The sequence below is a fragment of the Nasonia vitripennis genome (assembly GCF_009193385.2).
Source record: "Nasonia vitripennis strain AsymCx chromosome 5 unlocalized genomic scaffold, Nvit_psr_1.1 chr5_random0002, whole genome shotgun sequence".
NCBI lineage: Eukaryota > Metazoa > Arthropoda > Insecta > Hymenoptera > Pteromalidae > Nasonia > Nasonia vitripennis.
The window spans coordinates 3,048,225-3,067,995 of NW_022279652.1; the positions used below are offsets into that span (position 1 = coordinate 3,048,225).

At 41.5% G+C, this 19,771-nt stretch overlaps 1 protein-coding gene across 1 annotated transcript; it reads left to right on the forward strand.

Moving 5' to 3' along the window:
* Nucleotides 1-886: 886 nt before the first annotated feature.
* LOC103318053 lies at nucleotides 887-1,650 on the forward strand. The gene is made up of 3 exons (XM_008219178.1): nucleotides 887-971; nucleotides 1,064-1,219; nucleotides 1,346-1,650. The coding sequence occupies exons 1-3, from the start codon at nucleotides 887-889 to the stop codon at nucleotides 1,648-1,650; spliced, it is 546 nt and encodes a 181-aa protein (XP_008217400.1).
* Nucleotides 1,651-19,771: the final 18,121 nt, after the last annotated feature.

Consider the following 19,771-nt stretch of genomic DNA (forward strand, 5'->3'; position numbering starts at 1 on the left):
TTCACTTCGTTCTGCATTAGTGTTTTGCGTTTTGCGGAAGATTCGCGATCGCGTCGTTGTGGACGTGGTTCCTTCTAGGGCGAGCGAGCTGCGGCAACATCTTGTTGCCCTTGTGCCAAGCGTCTGGCTCCCCGAGACGTCGGGGCGCGCTTGGTACACGGTTGCGGACCATCTTCTCGTTCCCCAGGCCCGGCTTCTAGACCTCAGGGACCAGGACGGAAGCAGCAGCGGATTACGGCGAGGCCAGTTCAACGCCCTCTTCAGCAACGGCTTTTGCTTGCGGTTTTAGCGGTAAGAGAGCTTTCTGTGCGTGCGAAAAAGGTGCCTCGCGTCTTTGCGTCTCTGCGTGCATCTCTCTGTATCATTTTGTCTACTAGAGTCACTTTTCTTTTCTTTAATTTGTATAATTTCCTTTTTCTTATTTTCAATAAAGCTTACACTTGCTGAGGCTTTTCCCTCTAAACCGTGAGGGTTTTTACGCCATAGCAAGTATCTTTTTATACCGCGAAATCGTGTTTATTAATATAAAATAACTCTTCACTCACTCAAACCCTTTCCTTTGTCTGAATTCACTCTGAATTCTTCCACTCATTTTTAGATTATTATTCATGGTGCCCTGGGTGAGGAGTGAGTGATTGGTTTTTTTCGTGCGGTTTTCTAAATTTAATTGCGCATAATCGTGCTATAAGTGTAGTGCATAAAATCTGTACACAAACGCGTTCACGGTTTTTTCGCGAATTAGAAATTCCGCAGATGAGAAAGGAATCGGCTGCTGGAATGGGTGCGTTCGCTGATCGAGGCCAAGCGGATCGTTCGAGCGTTGACTAATTTGAAACTTCCAGTTGATCATTGGGATATTTGGTTTGTTTTCTGACTGTCCGATCGCATGGACCCGGAGTCACGAAAACTGTGGAAGACTGAGCTGAGTGAGAAGGACCAGGAGTTCGTGCCGGAGGTGGACGAGCCGGAATGTGATATTAACAGCGCTCTTCCTAAGTTTTCCTATCGCAGGGTCGATACGAGGTTCATCTCCCGTTGAAATCTCAATTACCTTCGGTTGCAGGTGAGACAAGGCAAATAGCTCTTGGATCGCTCCAGTCGTTACATTGTCGCTTTTCTCGAGATCCCAAGGTCGCTCACGCGTATCAAGAATTTCTGAAGGTGTACGAAGATTTAGGGCACATGGTTCGAGTTTCAGAGTCGGAGATTCGGCGAGAAGGTGCGTGGTACTTGCCGCATCACCCAGTAGTGCTGTATTTATTGTCAAAAATGAAGCTTAGGGTTGTTTTTGACGCCTCCAGGCGCACTCGGGATGGCTGGTTTCTTAACCATTTTTTGTTTACAGGTGCTCCTCTTCAAAGTGACCTCGAGTTGATTTTGCTTAATTGGCGTAGATATTTATTTGCGTTTACTGCGGATATAGTTAAGATGTTTAGGCAGATCAAGGTGCAGCGCGAGGATCAGGACTTTCAGAGGATCGTTTGGGTTCCTATTGCTGATTCTCCTCCTGTCGATTTTCGCTTGACGACAGTCACATATGGGACGGCTAGTACTCCGTTTTTAGCTATTCGCACGTTGCAGCAATTAGTAGAGGACGAGGGCGCTCGATTTTCTCTCGGTGCTGAATGCCTCAAACCGAGACGTATGTAGACGATACTTTCACTGGATTGGACGAGCTTTCCACCGCGGTTTAGAAGAGGGTCGAGCTTACAAAGCTCTTAGGTTCAGCAGGCATTTCTGTCGACAAATGGGCTGCTAACCATCCAGAGCTGCTTCCCTCAGAGACAGGAGAGGGCCCGGCAAAAGAGATCGATATGGATGAATCAGTCAAACACTCGGCGTTCACTGGAATCCTGCTCAGGACCAGTTTCGATTCTCCGTTTCAGATATCGCCGAGCTGTCAGAGGCTTCGACTAAGCGCTCCATTCTCTCCAATATCGCTCGCTTGTTCGATCCATTCGGGTGGCTTTCGCCAGTTACAGTAACTACGAAAATCTTGATGCAAGATTTGTGGATCCAGAAGTGAGATTGGGACATTCCTCTGCCTGAGGATTTACGCGAGAGTAGTAAGAAGGGCCATATAGCGAGACAGGCGTTATTGATTTTCCCCCTCCCCTCGGCTTCAGGGCCTAGGCCGGTACAGCGTACATCCCCCTCTATCTCGTTATCTCTCTCTCGGCCTGGGGGGCTGTTATGGCGTAGATCATTATTGATTTCTCGGGGGCTGATAAGAAGTACCTGTTGCTGAGTGGACTTTGGATAATGCAACGGATATACCCTTATTTGAGACTGACATGTATATGTATCTGTTGTACATACTCAGCGTCTCGTTTATTTATTCAAATGTTAGTTGTTCTATACGTATGGATGTTTTGGTTTCGATGATTTCTATTAACGCTAATTTTCCAGAGAATACATCCATCTTGCTTATTGGCTGATGGCCGTAGAAGGAGGTTTAATAAATGTTGCGGTATAAATGAAGGAAAGGTGTTATGGTAAATAATAATAAAATGTATTTTTTTATAAATTTATTAAAAGTTTATTCAGGAAAAAAAACATAAATAAACACAAATTTTTCACCTCAACGGGTGTGAAGATTCTCTCCATATCTTCACGCGTGATCAGGCCATCGAAAACGTGGTCGCTGAACGGCACCGACCACAGCCTACTGGTCACGGTTGTCTCCCAGCCATCGCTCTCGTAGCGCGCTGATTTGCGTCGCCATGCCACATGCATAACGTTTTCCTGCGCCGCTTTCCGAAACCACGAGCCAGAATATCTTGCGCAGCTGTAACATAAAACAAATATTTTTTTATTAAATTATGTATAAAGAAAAAAATATTAAATAAAGTTATGCTTACTATGCGGTACAGCATACTTGTAGCATACAGAGGTCGTGCAACAATCTGTACGCCTCTATTCTCGTCACACGTGGTAGGTTTTTTTTATCAATACATCCGTCTGTTACGATGCGGATGCTATTGATAAATCTTGATGACGAAAGCGTCATCAAGGGTGGAGTGCAGATAGCAGCATTTTCATCTAAGCACGGCCTTTTCTTAAGCACGAGTCCGTTACTGCGGTGTTAATACACGCTACACTCCTGTTGATTGTCCGCTGGAGCGTTTGCACAAGTTCTAGTTTCTTGAAGGGCTCCAAGATTTCTAAACTGGACGTGTAAAACGCTTGTGTGCGAAGGACACGGTCGGCGCGGTATGTTTGATCTGCACCCGAAGATAGTCGCTCGTGATGGCGGCGCATTTTCTTGTGTACACGCAGACTATCAGTGTGCTGATTATGCATCAAACCTTCATCTATGCGCAGAATATCTTGAAATATCTGCAATTCTTGGGGATGCTCCTGCTGTTGTTGCTTCGGCTGCTGTTGTTGCTCCTGCTGTTGTGTCTGCTGCTCCTGCTTCACAATCAGTTGGTGGAATCAGGGCGAGTATTTCGGCAGTCATGAGGCCAAACATTTCTTCGTCATACGCTGCGAGATCGACGTCGGCACTATCACTGTTTATTTCGTTGATGACGGTACTGACAGGTATCGCGGACACGGATTCACGACACTCGTTAGCAGGTGACGATATATCCATAGACTCACCCTCGGCTGGCACTTCGAATAATTCTTGGAACAAATTATCGCCAATTTGCGCAGACCATACATTAGACACTGCACTAGTGGGCTCATTGCCGAACGCTGGACTGTCGCTGTCGGTCACTTCACTCGCGTCGTTACTCGGAGAATTTTTCACTTCTTCGAACTGATCGCCTATCGCTTCGGTCAACACCCGTATGATATCCGGGTCGAAATACGCAGCACATATTTCACGCTCTGGCACATCACTAGTCGTAATAGTCGCAGCAGGCTCTGTTGCAGTCCTGGACTGCAATTCGTGCAGAATGGTGTCCAACTCTTCCGGGTAGTACTGGGCGTCCGTCATAGCGCATACCTGATCGATTAAACTGTTGTCGAAAGAGGACATTTCTACTTTCTTTCCTAAGCTTTGAACGCGGAACTACGTGTCGAACTATACGGTTCGGAGAAAAGTTTTTGACTGAATTTCGTCCTTTAAGACACCGTAGCAGAATAACTTTTTATCTCCGAGAAGCTGTGTACTTTGGAAAAAAACGGTGGGTCTAAATAATATTGTCGTTATCCTGACGAAGGGACATCTGTATATTTTTCTATACTCATGGTGTGCGGCTGTTGAGGTGGTAATATGCTGTTTAAGCCCACGCTAGGATGTTCGTGTTTTCCGAAACATCTTTCACGGAATGTATACAAATGCCTTAACGAATGATTATCTATAGGGACCGGCATATGTACGTTACAACCGCATATCGATGGCGAACGACGTCCGTCGTGTAAGAGTATACAAGGGGGTAGTGGCGCAATGGCGCTAGCATTGCAGCTGAATGTGTTCTGTATACGCGTGGCGATTTCGGCGGGGGTGTTACAGAAATCCGTTTTTATTTTAATCATTTTCCCTATTAGACATAAAAGGCGAAGCATAACGAGAAGTATGTGTCACTTTTCATGAGTGTTGTGCACGGAAAAGACCTCTTTCATTTACCGTTCATAATGGAAAACTCTACTGAAAATAAGTTTAGCGGTATTATTAAACGTGTAGTGGATTTGTTGCGATTAAGCGCAAATCATACTGCTATCTGGAGAGTGTGCGACTTTGAGTGGCGTCGTCGTTTAAGACGCATGAGTTGCGTACATCTAAAAAGAATGTTTCGTTGGATTCTTAGTTGCTGTACTATTCGTGAAATTGCTCGCCTGTATCGCTTGATATTCCGTGGAAATCATTTGGCTGTAAGCACAGCGGCCGAATTAATTTTACTACGTGATCTACATCAGATGGTTCCTTTGCAGTGTTTAATGACCGAATACGACGAATATGTTGGTAAGTACTCAACTTTGTAATATTATTTTTTTAAATCAACACATTTCTTATAAAATATGTTTTACAGCGCGCGGAAATTTTCTAAGGGAAACGCGCGATGACAACGATCATGGCGATGAAGAAGATAGGCAAATTTATACCGTTTTGTCCTCAAGTGATTACAGCGACGGCGACACTATAAGTCGATGGGTACTATTGCGATCTGCAAAACGTAGATTGTCTTACGATTTGGACGATGACGGCGCTGGTACGAGTGTACCGCGATCACGCCAACGTTTATCGGGTCTATCAGCGCTTGTGCCATATACGAGGACACAGCTACAAGTGCGTGTGCAACCTCTGTTCCCGCGACAGAGCGTTTAAACGACGGTCATCAAGTCGAAATTTTGAGCGGATTTACGATGCTTGAAAGTAGCGGAGAGGATGACGCTGATTTCACGCCGTCGTCGTCTATAGGGGCTCCGCAGGCGTGTTCGACCCGACGTGCTGATAACGAGAATGACGAGTCGTGTTCGGAAGAAGATTTTTTTTCGTCTCCAGATGTCGAAGCTTCTAATCGGGCTTTTATCGGACGATCATATCCCAGAAGTGATTGGGTACGTGTGATTCATCGTAATTATGCGGTGCCGAACGAAGCTGTGCAGTGTGCTATCGATGCACGATCAGTATCTAAAAGCAGTGACGAAGATGATGAACCTGCCAATAGCACAGCTACAGCAGCAGCAGCGGCAGCCTCTACAAACAATGCTCAACGCGCAGCAATACAAAACTTTTACTCGCGGCCCGTCCCAGAGGACGAGTGTTTTTATCATCAGATCGTCGATCGCGCCCGAATGACGTATCATCGGTACGATGAAAGAGATGCTTTTGACAATAGGATAAATGAGCGTAAGTTTAATCTTTATTTCTGATATTTTATAGTTTGAGTAAATTTTTAATTTTATTACAACATTTTTTTCCATTTTTTTTTAAAGTAAAGTTATAAGAAGAGTCGAAAATGGCATCGATTCCATAGAGCGGTTCAACGCGTCAAATTTAGAGGTTTATATTGATCGTATATACAAAGTGCGTAGAGCCCAAGAGTTGCAATGGTTGTATACACAGGCCGAAGACGAATATTCTCCACTGTATACGGCGCCGGACATCGTAGATTTACTGGACCGTGTTCATGAAAGTTTTAATGGGCCGATAGAAGAATGAATTCAAAAGAAAACATGTATTACTTCGCGCATGTGTGTTTTTAAAAATAAATAAAAATAATGGCTATATAAAATAATTGACTTGTATTTTTTTGTAAAACTATTATTACAGCAGCCTGTAGTGTCTCGATATCGCCGGAGTTTCGAATGCAGAACCGTGTCGACGATTTCGACTCATCCGAAAGAGTCATAAATACTGCTGTAAACACGCCAACAGAGATAGGCGGGGGATCAGAGGTACGTCTTCGGCCTCGTCGTCAAAGTAGCGATAATAACAGCTCTACCACCCGAAGCAGCAGTGGCAGCAGATATCGCAGCTGCAGCAGCAGCAGCCGTAGCAGCAGCAGCGTAGTATACATAGCGACAGTAGTGTGCATCGTGAGGAAAGTGCGCATAGCGGTGACGAGCAACGTGTACACAGCGATAATGATAGCGTCGAGGGTAGTGTTAGAGAAAACGATAATAATATGGGAATTCAAGGTCCAGGTGTTCGATTTGTCATCATAGAAGAGCGTAATCACTATGTACGTAGATTTCGTGTAAATGGTGTGCGAATAGTCATGCGTGTGTTAGAGACTATGCCTGAAAATTTTGATCCTATTTTGTGGTTTGAGTTAGTAATGCGCGATATTCACGCGTATTTAGTATCAATGACGGGCAGTAGTGATTTGATAGGCGTTACGATAAATAGTGAAAATTTCGCGCGCGGTTCAACTGGTATTTCCCTACGGCCAGTCGCAAATTTTTTCGTGGATGATTTATGGATGCTTGTCAGCGGAGTAACGCAGAGCAATGAAAATTTCGAAATAGACGATAATTTTTCTATTGAAGCTACGTACGTGGAGGTGCCGCTTGGGGCTGTACGAAAGAAAAGTTTTGGTATAAATATGCTGGGTCAACGGTCTTTAATTTCCATCATTCTAAATTCTGATAATTTGTGCTTGCCGCGAGCATTAGTTGTTGGTGAGGCTTTTGTTAACTTAAAAGAAGACGCGACTCACACGACGAAAAAAGCATGGACTGTAATACGTAACAGTCGTCGCGCCTTACAAAAAAAGGAGCGCGCGTTAGAGTTAACTGCTGCAGATTCCCGCCAGCTGGCGTTACAATACCGCCGGCTGGGTGTGGGTTTCGCGAAATTCAAAAATTTCAATACTATTATGCGCGAAAGAATATAGCGATAGTCGTGTACGATAGTCAAACTTTTGGTTCTAGGGAGGCTCCTTTTTTCGACGGTCGCCTTATGTTATACAATCTTCTATCACCGAAAGTCGTTAATATTTGTCACGATGCAACCGTGCATCATTTTGATACAATTTTAAATTTAACGGGTGCTGCTAAAAGTAAATTTCTTTGCGACCGTTGTAATAAAAAGTATCAGTACGTTGATCGACACGTGTGTAACTCGATATGCTCGCGTTGTTTTGTTACACCTAGTTGTAGCAAAGACGACATTCAGCTGATTAAGTGCAACGACTGCTTTAGAAGTTTTTTCGGAAACACTTGTTTTCAGAATCATAAAACGGTGGGGTCGTATAAAAAGCGAAATAAGAAAATTTGCGATTTGTTGAAAATATGTCAAACATGTCAGAAGCGCGTACACATACATCGTGGAAAGCATTAATGTGGTATTTTATTTTGTAAAATTTGTCGGTCACAGCACTCTACAAACGCCGCGTGTTACATGCAGATTGTGCGCGCTCCAAAACAGCTAAAAGAATCTAAAAAGTACCTTTACGTGTTTTACGATTTTGAAACACAACAAGATACGCTGTATAAAATGCGAGCGGATACGCGTTTGCATACTCCAAATCTATGCGTTGTTCAACATTTGTGTACGGACTGTCTGACACGCGCCGATGATATGAAAATACGCTGCGACACCTGCGGTATACGCGAACACATCTTTCGACAAAACGCCATAAAGCATTTCATTGAATTATACGTTCGTGAAAAATCGGTGTTTGAGCGTATTATATGCATCGCGCACAATGCTAGTGGTTTCGATGCCCAGTTTATTTTGAAGTATTTAGTCGAAGAGTGTGAAAATGCCAATCCTCGTGTCGTGCTCAATGGAAAAAATATCGTTTTGCTACAATGTGGCCGTACCAAATTTATTGACAGGCTAAATTATTTTCACATGCGCTTAAGTTCATTGCCCGAAACTTTTGGTCTGCCACCGTGCGCGAAAAAGCGCTATTTCCCGCATTTGTTTAATATCCCCGAGAACGAAAATTACGTCGGCCCTCTACCCGATGAAAGATTTTACGCGCCAGATTCTATGTCTGTCAAAGAGCGACAAGCGTTCTACGCGTGGTATAACAACGAAACTCGGCGTGATTATGTTTTTGTTTTTCAAAAAGAAATAGTAGAATACTGCCGTATGGATGTGGAGATTTTGCGACGCACCTGTGTTGCTTTTGGAGAGATATTTCTGAATGTGGGTAAAATCTGTCCATTCGTTGAAGCAACTACTATAGCAAGTGCTTGCTCGCTTGTGTACAGAAAAAATTTCTTATGCGATAAGACTATAGGTATTATACCTGCTAGCGGTTATCGCGGAGGTGACAAACATTCTCAAAAATCTATAGAGTGGTTGGTTCAGTGCGAACGCGAGTGTCGTCGAGAAATCATTCACGCGGGGCGCGCTCGAGAGTTTCGATTACCCGAGGGTTTTCTAGTGGACGAATTTTTACCACCTTTAAATAGAGCATAAAGGCATAGTATACGAGTACGAGGATTGTTACATGCACGACTGCCCGAAATGTTTTATAAAGCGCGTGAGAAATCGCTGGTTTATGGTCACACCTTTAACGCCGCATACGAAAACACAATGTTTAAATTGCAAAAAATGCGCGATTGCGGCTACGATTCGTAGTATAGAATGCGAGTTTGACGAGGTGAAATTGAGAAACCAAGAGATCGCCTCCTACGTGAAAAATCATCCTCTAATGAGTCGAATAACCTTAAATCCGCGAGATGCATTTTTGGAGGGCGAACAGAAAACATCATACCTTTTTAAAAACTCAAAGACGGCGAAAAAATCAAATATACAGACATTTGTTCGCTGTACCCGTACATCTGTAAGCGTGGGAAATTCCCAATCGATCATCCGCGTATTTTCGTAGGTGAAGAGTGTCGCGAATTGATCGGCGATGATTACAACAATCTTGACGGTGTCGAGGGCTTGGTCAAGTGCAGAGTTTTACCGCCCCGAAATTTGTATATGCCGCTGCTGCCTGTTAAAATGCACGATCGCCTCATCTTTGCGCTATGTCGCTCTTGTTGCGCCGAGGCGCGCACCGAAGATTGTCATCATGAGCAAATAGCGGATCGTGAGTTTACTGGTACTTGGGTGGCGGACGAGCTGCGCAAAGCCGTTGAGCTCGGTTATCGCATAAGCGAGATATACATCATTTGGCAGTACGACACGACGCGCTTCGATGGTACGAAAGGTGGGCTCATTGCGCAGTATGTAAATCTATTTTTGAAGATAAAACAAGAATCCTCCGACTGGCCCAGCTGGTGTATCAACGAAAATGCGAAAGCGCAATATTTAGCCGAGTACGAGCGCGATGAGGGTATCGTTCTAGATCGTGAAAAAATTAAGAAAAATCCTGGATTACGGGCTGTTGCCAAACTTTGTTTAAATAGCTTATGGGGTAAATTCGTTCAGCGCACAAATATGAAACAAACCACTGTTGTCAAATCACGCGAAAATTTGTTGAAGCTTTTATTTACTACAGATAAGGAGGTTTTCGACATCTTACCTATCAATGATGATATTCTGTTTGTAAATTGGCAATTCAGAGAAGACGCTGTAACATCGACACCCTATACGAATGTCGTCATAGCAGCGTACACAACGGCGCAGGCACGTCTTGAACTGTATGGTTACTTGGAAAAACTCGGATCGCGCCTACTATACTGCGATACAGACTCGTGCATTTTTGTGAAAAATGAAAACGACCCGGCCGAATATGAACCGCCAATAGGTAATCTCTTAGGTGCTATGACGGATGAGTTAAGCAGTTATGGCGAGGGTATGTACATAGAAACCATGATGTCTGCAGCGCCGAAATTTTACGCTTTTCGGGCAATCACACCGGGCGCCGGTGCCACTATAGAATGTTGTAAAGTCAAAGGTATACGTCTAAATTACAATAATTCTTTAAAGATAAATTTTGACAGCATAAAATCTCTAATTGACGATGAATTTGGTGAAAATGCCGACAAAAGCGACAACGACAATGACGATCGCGACACCGTCAAGGACAATCGTACAATTAAGGTACATTTTTCAACAATCAGGCGCACGCTTACTCACGAGGTTGTGACTCGCGACGAGCTCAAAACTTGTAGCGTTGTTCTTAAAAAAATACGATATGTGTCGAAAAACTGTTCTTTCCTTTTGGTTATAAAAAATAACTAATCCATTGTAAAATATGTCTACATCTCAATAAATATGATTGAAAATAAAAGAAAAACCTTACCTTGATGTATTCTTATCTATACTGTAAAAGTAAAAATATAAATATATTTACCATTACCCATCACTCCAAAAATCAGCTTATTACCACGGCGGCCGATCATCAGCTGATCACACCGCGTGTAGTAGGCTAGAGAGCAGTGGTCGCGTCGTTTCAGCTTATCTTGCGCCCACCCGCCCGGGAAAACAGCTGATAACGAGGCACGCGATGAGCTGACAGTGACGTGCCTCGACCGCGCCGCCGCCATCGCGGGGATCGTCGACAATAAAACAGGTGGACGGTTGTTTGTTTTTGTCAGTAACAAAGATGGATATTCGTTGGAAGCGTCCGTTCACATGCATCATATCAGGCCCAACGATGTGTGGAAAAACCGTACTCGTAAAACGGTTTCTCGCTAATCTGCCTGAAATGTGCAACGTGCGCTTTGATCGCGTATTATTTTACTATGGCGAATGGCAAGATACGTATAGGAACGAATTCAAAATACCCGGTAATTTGAATATAGAGTTTCAGGAAGGATTGCCACAGCCAAGCAACTATTCCAACGATAACGATAAGAAAAAATTGCTAATTTTAGACGACTTGATGCGTGAATCTTCTAACAGTGTCGTATTCGATTAATTTGTACGTGGCTGTCATCACAAAAACATATCCACTATATGTCTATGTCAGAATCTTTTTTACAAAGGTGCAAAGGTTTTTACAGCGTGATTTGTCTCTCAATTCGAATTACATCCTTCTGTTCAAGAATCCTCGCGACCGTGCACAAATCCAGTACCTAGCGCGACAAGTTTATCCCGAAGACTCGAAATTTCTGCAAGAGGCCTACATGCATGCATGTGGTCGCCCCCATAGCTATCTACTCTTGGATCTAAAAGACGATACGCCGGACGACTTTCGATTTCGAACATGTGTTTTTCCTGACGATCAGCTGCAATACGCATACGTGCCTCGTCGTGGCAAATCGACTCGACGATAGATGCAGGGTGCGATACACAACATTATTTAATGTGCCGATTGTAACGAGACTAAAGCAGTCTCTCTGTGACGATGGCCGTACGAACATCCTGCAACAGCAGCATCGATCCACGTATTGTTTGTGGTAAACATTTTTCAAAAAAACACGTTGCACTTTTGAACGCCCTCTGTCACGCCAACGCAAAACAGCGCGATGCCTTGATACGGACCGCTGATAAACAGCTCATCAAGTGTATCTGCGAGTGCGCGCTCAACGTCTTACACAGAATAGTCGAGATCAAGGAGTGCGAAAAACATCGTCTAAAAAAAGCACAAACGCGTCTTGAGAAAATTGATCGAGCCACCAAACGCCGCTCGGGGTAAGGTAGCCGCAACAGCTACCGCAGGTACTTGGAAACGCCGAAAACGCACTATAATTCAGAGCGGTGGTTTTTTCTTCCCACTGCTTCTCGAGCCGCTTTCAGCACGATTTTTTCAAAAATTTTACACTAACACGGAGCACGCCAGAAAAATGATTGTTGTACCGGAGACGATGGCCGAGCGTTTACAAAACACCGCTCAGCTTACGACTGTTCAGCAGCAGCAGCAGCAGCACGCGATACCAGCACCACCAACAACCGAGGGCAGTGTACAAACGCCTGGGGATAACTTATCACGACTAGACGCGGAAATGCATGAGATTCTTAATTCAAAAAAATTTATCAATGAAGAAGAAAAATGTAAAAACTACTTGCAAGCACTGCGACGATTTCTGTTCTTCAAGGAAAGCGAACAACTCGAAGAACCTTGCGATGAGAATCTCGTGACACAGCTGTCGGAAGAAACTATTATCGAAAGTGTGTCTTACCAACGAGGTTCAGGTATTGGAAGCTTTCTGGGCTCGATTTTTCGTCGAATAGCACCTTATCTCGCGCGCGGTGCCAAAGCGGTCGGCAAAGAAGTTGTTCGCGCGGGCCTGAATGTAATCGACGACATCGCCAAGGATCATCCTGAGCTTTGTTAAAAATAAAATTGTTAAAAATACGTTTTTTTCCGGCACAGGTATACATTACCTAAACGAGGGTCTCGATATCGATCGTTACGGTTATCCCAACGGATTTTGCCTGTTTGCTTTCGATCTGACACCGGATTTGTCAGCGCATTTTACCAGCAATTGGAATTTCGTTCGCTCGGGGTCTCTACGGGTTGAGGTGCGTTTCGCCGAAGCTCTAACGGAAACGCTAAACTGCATTGTTTACGCAGAGTTTGACAACGTGCTCGAAATCGACTTGAATAAACAAATTATAACGGACTTTAATTCCTAAAGTGGCTGGGTGGTGGGAGAAAGAAAAAAAAGGTATAAGAGTTCTGACGCTGTATATCGTCGACTCAGTTGATCGACGTCGGCAGCAGCAGCTCCCTATACATTCACCATGGATTACGATTATGTGATAGAACTTCAGGGCTTCAGGGACAAAGAAGACAAGTTTTTGCACAAAGAAGTGGCTGTAGTTTCTCTGCAAGGACACGTCATTTTTTATTGGGTGATTTTGCCACCGAACTAATTTACCGAGTTACCCTGCTCCTTGAGGATCGCCAACGACTATGCAGCGGCGCGACATTTTGACATACACTGGTTCGAGGGCGATATAACATTACGAAAATTACACTATCACCTGTATAACCTTGCTAGAACGGCTAAAAGAATATACGTCAAGGGCCTTGAGAAAGCACGATATGTCCAATCTATAACGACGCGCAACGTCGAGAATCTCGATGATTACACGACAGCTGGATTCGGTGAACTGCAGAGACGCTTTAAATGTCCGCAGATCTGCTGCTACCATGGCTATCAGGCAGACACCTATAAAAGATCGTACTGTGCACTCTTGAGAGCACACATACTACAAAAGTGGATCCATTCACACGTGCCCAGTGAAATATTGGAAAAAATACAAGAGACTGGCACCGATGTGTTTTATCAAGCTATTCAAAAGCCTATGTGGTCTCGAAGAGGTAACACTGTGCAATTTCGAGGAAGGGACGTGGTGGACAAAATCGACAGCGACGAAGACACCTGCGGCAGCGACGACGACGAATACGCGAGTAACGGCACCGATTCATCTACAATAAAAAATGAATACGGCCGAGATTATGACAGCCCTAGAAGGCTTAAAAGCCCGGACAATCGGGGTTTACGCTGCAGATCGGATACCGCGGGTACTGATGACGCCAGCAGCAATAGTGTGTAACACCGATGATCACACTAAACCAGGAACACACTGGGTAGCTATTTACATTGACAAAAATAGATTGGGCACGTATTTCGACAGTTATGGCCTGCCACCGGTATTAAGACATCATATAGAACGCCTATGTAAGAACTGTAAATATTTTCGCTGGAATACAAAAAATCTTCAAAGCATCGACTCGATTTGCTGCGGACAATACACTATTATGTTTTTATATCACATGTGTTGCGGTACGAGACTCGGGACATTTTGCCGCTTATTCTCACAAGACACTGGGCAAAACGATACCCTTGTCGTCAAATTTTATAAAAAGATTCGCAATAAACTTAAATATAAAAAATGTAAGCGAGCGTCTACATTTGCCGATGAGTGTTCTCTAGGCTCAGGACTATGTAATCAAGCGTGCACCTCTAGATTAAGATGTGTTTTATGTATGTGTAATCTTGAATAAAGAAAAATATTAAACGTAATATAAATGTGTTCTCATTCTACCTACGCACATGTATTCCTTTATTAAGCAGTAACGAATTTTGCTTTTCTAAACAGACGGATGTCGTCCGTCGTACTTTTCTCTGATGAAAGATTTATTTTTTATTTTTAACGGCCAGTTTGTAACGTCCTTACGCCGTATTTTCAACAACCGTATAACTGTTGGACTACGAAAGGGTAGTGGGGAAAATTGTATTAAAGAGACGATAGCGGTCGCGAGATTTCATAGTAGCATCGAGACTCTCTCTGTGCACTTGTACGCTATAACAACTTTTTTTTTACAAGTGAGATAGTACCGTGAATTTTTTTTGTGCTTCACCATGGAGAACTGTTAAACACCCAGCAAACGTAATTCGACTGCTGAATTTCTAAATCTACTGCTGTCGACGATCTACGCGCTCAACAAATCCAACTCAAAGAGAGTCTGCATCGGCCTGGAGTACAGTGATGGGTACTATCATCAAGTTATTAAACTCATAAGTAACGGGCCAATGTACAAAAATATAACTCTTGACGAAAACAGCTGGACTCTTTTAAAAGATCAGTTTGACGCTATAATAGCTTATTTGAACAATTCTTATTCGTTTTATCGCGAATTTGGACACCCAGTTAAGATCTATCTTACAAATCACGACTTAAACTTTTCAACCGCGTACGGCATCAAGTCAATCACAATCGACGAAAGGCCTAAAAACACACAGCCAAGCGAAGAAGACGAAGAAGGAGAAATCGCTCAACCGGTTTGTAAAAAAATGAAAACATCCAACCCACCGGGTATAGTAATGCAACACCCAACATTTTAAGGACTCCGTCTACATAGTTCACTAGTCGATTAAAGTTTGGATGCTTTGAAAACTCTAGTCGATAAGGTAAACCGTACCTACGACTACGTTCTCGAATATTTGAAGACTGCTCTGGAAGCCGAAGAACCACAATTAAGAACATTTTGACAGATTTCAAGGAATTTAAACAGTTTTATTCGAGACATAACATCGCTATAGAAGGCTTTGTACTGGATAAAATGATCGACGATAACAACGACAATTTTAAAGAGCAATATTTGAGAATTGTCTTATCCGAAATCCTCGTGCCCGGTTTACCGTTCATCGCAAAAGATGTACTAAATTATGTAAAATTTGCCTAAAAATTTAACCTCTTGCGTACACCATGTATATACTTTCCTGAATAAACTTTTAATACATTAAAAAAAAACATTTTATTATTATTCACCATCACATCTTTCCTTATTTATACCGCAACAATTATTATTAAAGCTCCTTATTCGGCAATCAGCCAATGCGCAAGATGGGTGTATGCGCAGAAAAATTAGCGTTAGCGCGCTCAAATGACAGTGGGGTAAAAAAAGACTGTTATAGAGAGTGTTATAAAAAACGACACACTAAACTAGAAACATTTCGTAGAACCAACAGAACAGATAATTTAAACGAGAGAATTGGCTTTGACAATAAATGTTTACCTATCTGGAGATCGTAACGTTTTTCCCTCTCTTTCCAATTATTATTTTACCGCTATAAATAGCGCCCGATAAGCGTCGCGTCTCACTTGGAGACGACTAGGTAACCACGATGGGTCAGGAGCAGAGCGCAAAAAAGACCGGCTATAAGCCACTCATCTATGATAAGAAAAACCAAAAGAAGGAAGAAAAAAACGCCTTCTAATCAATTACAGAAAAATACTCTACAAATACCGGATCTATACCCGAAAAAAGGGTTATAAAAAATTATAATTTATATTTCATAGAAACCATCGGCCATTTTCAGGGCCACAAAAACATCTATACGTATAGAACAAACGCACACATCTGAAAGTGGAGAGCGCAAATTTAGCGCTTCTACACCATGTCAGTCTCAAATAAGGACATATCTGTTACATTATTTAATGTCCACTTAGCAACAGATACACCTTATCTGCCTCTCGAAAAATCAAAAATGCCCTACACCATAACAGACCCCCAGGCCGAGAGAGAGATAACGAGATAAAGGGGGATGTGCGCTATACCGGCCTAGGCCCCGAAGCCGAGGGGAGGGGGAAAATCAATAACGCCTGTCTCGCTATATGGCCCTTCTTACTACTCGCGAGCGATGGTATGCTTATTGTAAGTCGTTGTCCGAGCTGCCGTCCTTGTCAATCAATAGGTGGTTAGGTGTCACTTCCACTCGTTCTTACCAGCTACACGGTTTCTCGGACGCATCTTCTCGAGCTTATGCTGCTGCTGTATATCTGCGAGTCAACAAGGGAGACGGCACATTCAGTGTGTCTCTTCTAGCTGTCAAGACGAAGGTTTCTCCGGTAAAGACGGTCAGTATTCCTAACTTAGAGCTTTGCGGGGCTGCGCTTCTCGTTAAGCTCCTTTGCCACGTTAGGAAACTCGATTTTCTTAGTGCGACTCCAGTTTTTGCTTGGTCTGACAGTCAGATTGTTCTTACATGGCTTCGAAAGCATCCTTGTCATTGGAAGACCTTCGTTGCAAATAGGGTGTCGTACATTCAAACCGAGTTGCCGTCGGTGACATCGGTGCACGTACCTACTAAGGAGAATCCCGTGGATTTGGCGACTCGAGGTTCTGGACCAGCGGAGCTAGTAGGAACTAGTCTGTGATGGCATGGACCTAGCTGGCTTTCACAAGCTCCGAACAAGTGGCCACAGCCAGCAGAGACTCGGCGAGCTCTCCACACGAAGAATGTACCGTCAGAACCGGAGCTGTTAACCAGATTTTCTTCGTTATCTCGCTTAGTTCGAGAAAATGGACAAAATTCGAGCCACGCGTCATTTTTAATCGTAGAGCCATGATTTTTTTTTAACTCTTTAAAAAAGCATCAAGTTTAAGCTACAGGTGCGGAAATTATTGTATCACCTTCCCCTAACCCGCTTAACCCCTAGAAAACACCCCTACCAAACCACAAGCAGGCTAACTAGACTAACCCTGGGAACAGCGAGTTAAATCGCTTTATTTTTTCTTAAAATAATTAAACCATACACCATAAGCCAGCTAATAACCTAAATACCTCCCCCTAACCAGCTTAACCCCTAGAAACCACCCCTACCAAACCACAAGCAATAAAACATGGTTTAAAAAAAATCTTTATTCATGTCGATTTTTCACATTGAAATCATTTAAGATTTAATGTTTAGAGCGAAGAAATCGTGTCCTCGAGACTTAAATTTCAGTGTCACAGTTTAAATTTAGAAAAAAAAGGGTAAAAGCACATAAAATGGCGGCTAACGCGGGAAAATCGTGAACAATTTCCAGAATTTTTTACTTGAGAATGATAGACTTTAGAAAAAAATTTACTGAAAAAAAATTTCTTAGATTAAATAAAAAAATACGTTGAAATTCTATCAGAATTTTTTGAAGATTTCTCGAATTTATTATATTGTAGTATGATTTAATATAATTAAATCTATTGATCATACGAGTGTTTGATGGTTAAATGTTTATTTTTGAATTTATTAGATTATAGTATAATACATACAAATATTGATCATACGATTTTTCGATGGCTAAATGTTTACATTTTGAATTTATTAGACTATAGTATAATACATACAAATATAATTAAATCTATTGATCATACGATTTTTCGATGGCTAAATGTTTACTTTTTGAATATATTAGATTATAGTATAATACGTACAAATGTTTATTTTATCATATTGAAAAAAAAAGTTTAAATTTAAATTAAGTTTTCTTCCGTCAAATCTAAGAATATTTCTCTTCAGTAAAATTTTTTCTATTACATCTGTCATAATATAAGGCATGCGTGCGTTCTATTGATTCTAATTCTATGTATTTATTTTTTGTTAATTAATACAGCTGCGACTAAAGAATCAATCAACTTTTATTTCATATTTTCTCTTTCTACATTAATAAACACATGGACTTCAATTTTAATTGAGGATGTAAAATTACTTAACTTTTTTCTTATATTTCATATCAGCAGTAGTGATTTTTAAGATTTATTTTGAAATGAAATAATGGCAGACATATTGATTTTCTTAATAAAATAAATACTTAGGTGAAAACGAAATGGTATTTACTTTGTCAATAATAATTTTCTGAAGGTGTATGAAAATTTATTAAATAACTACAACGCAGAATTATTTAAGAGCTAAAATAATGTTACTCAATATAGAACACTCATATTTATTTGAATTAATATGGAATCATCCTAATGAGCAGAATTGTATTCTCGACATAGTTGTAAATGATGTAAAAATAAAGTATGCACTTTCTGAAAGACATACACAGCATCTAAGAAACCAACTAACCAAATCATTTTTTCCAAAATATAAAAAAATGGCAAGATGTTTCTCAAAAGAAAGATGTTTTTAAATCTAAACACAAAGAATTTTTTGAAAATTCTTTTGTGATTCAGTTACTTGACGAAGCTTCAACGTCAAATATAAATACTTCAACATCAAATATGAATACTTCAATATCAATAATGAAGCTTTAACATTATTTACTAGTAATACTTCACGTATTTCTGAAAAATTTTCTAATGTTCGTAATATAAGTCGACCTCATATAAGTTATGACAAAGGATGTTCAAAAACAAAAAATAGACGAGCTCGAGAAATCTCTGTAAAGCATTCTAAAGAGGAGCTATCGTTGGTGCTAAAATTAAAAGAACAAACATCTTCAGCAGATAATACTACGGATACTATAGAAAATTTATTTAGTACCGAATATACAAATAAAGTATTATCGATGTTTATGGACTTAGATTTAACAAAACGAACATATGAGACATTAAGGAACTATACTTACAATATGCATGGAAATAAATTATATCCACCTTATTCTGCAATCGTAGAAGCTAAGAAAGCTTGTTACCCTGAGCATATCACTTGTTATAATAGTGGAGCGAAAGTTCATTTTATATCTTTGCTAGAACATACTATAAAACGGATTCTAATGACTTTAGGTAAAGAAGTATTAACAAATGCAACGAAAAGTTTAATATTTGTGGGCAAGTGGGGAATGGATGGAGCTTCAGGACAACAGACGACAAGACAAAAATGGAATTTTAGTGATGTCGACTCCACCGATCTCGAATCAAGCGATGATAATTCTGTTTATCAAAATACAGCCACTGACGCTTCTGTATTTATTTGTAATTTTGTACCTCTGCAGCTAAGGACTACAAAAAACGAAATTTTATGGTTTAACAAAAAACCTTTATCCGTGTTTTATTGTCGTCCAATAACTTTCAAATTTCTTAAAGAAAGCGATAAAGTAACCGAGAAACATTACGAAAATATTTCAGCATTGCTAAAGAAAATAAAAAATGATAACTTTGACTGTATGGAGATGGCTTTTGACGTAGCATTTGACATAAAATGTACCATGATAGATGGCAAAGTATGCAATGTTTTAACTAAACAAAAGGCTTCTTCTCGCTGCAACATTTGTGGAGTTAGTCCTAAAGATATTAATGATATGAA

What these genes read in the sequence shown, in the direction of transcription:
- LOC103318053 (XM_008219178.1), top strand. Translation starts at nt 887, where the DNA reads ATGGACCCGGAGTCACGAAAACTGTGGAAGACTGAGCTGAGTGAGAAG. An exon ending in GGAGGTGGACGAGCCGGAAT is followed by an intron (nt 972 to 1,063) that starts GTGATATTAACA and finishes CTTCGGTTGCAG; the next exon opens with GTGAGACAAGGCAAATAGCT. An exon ending in GTCGGAGATTCGGCGAGAAG is followed by an intron (nt 1,220 to 1,345) that starts GTGCGTGGTACT and finishes TTTTGTTTACAG; the next exon opens with GTGCTCCTCTTCAAAGTGAC.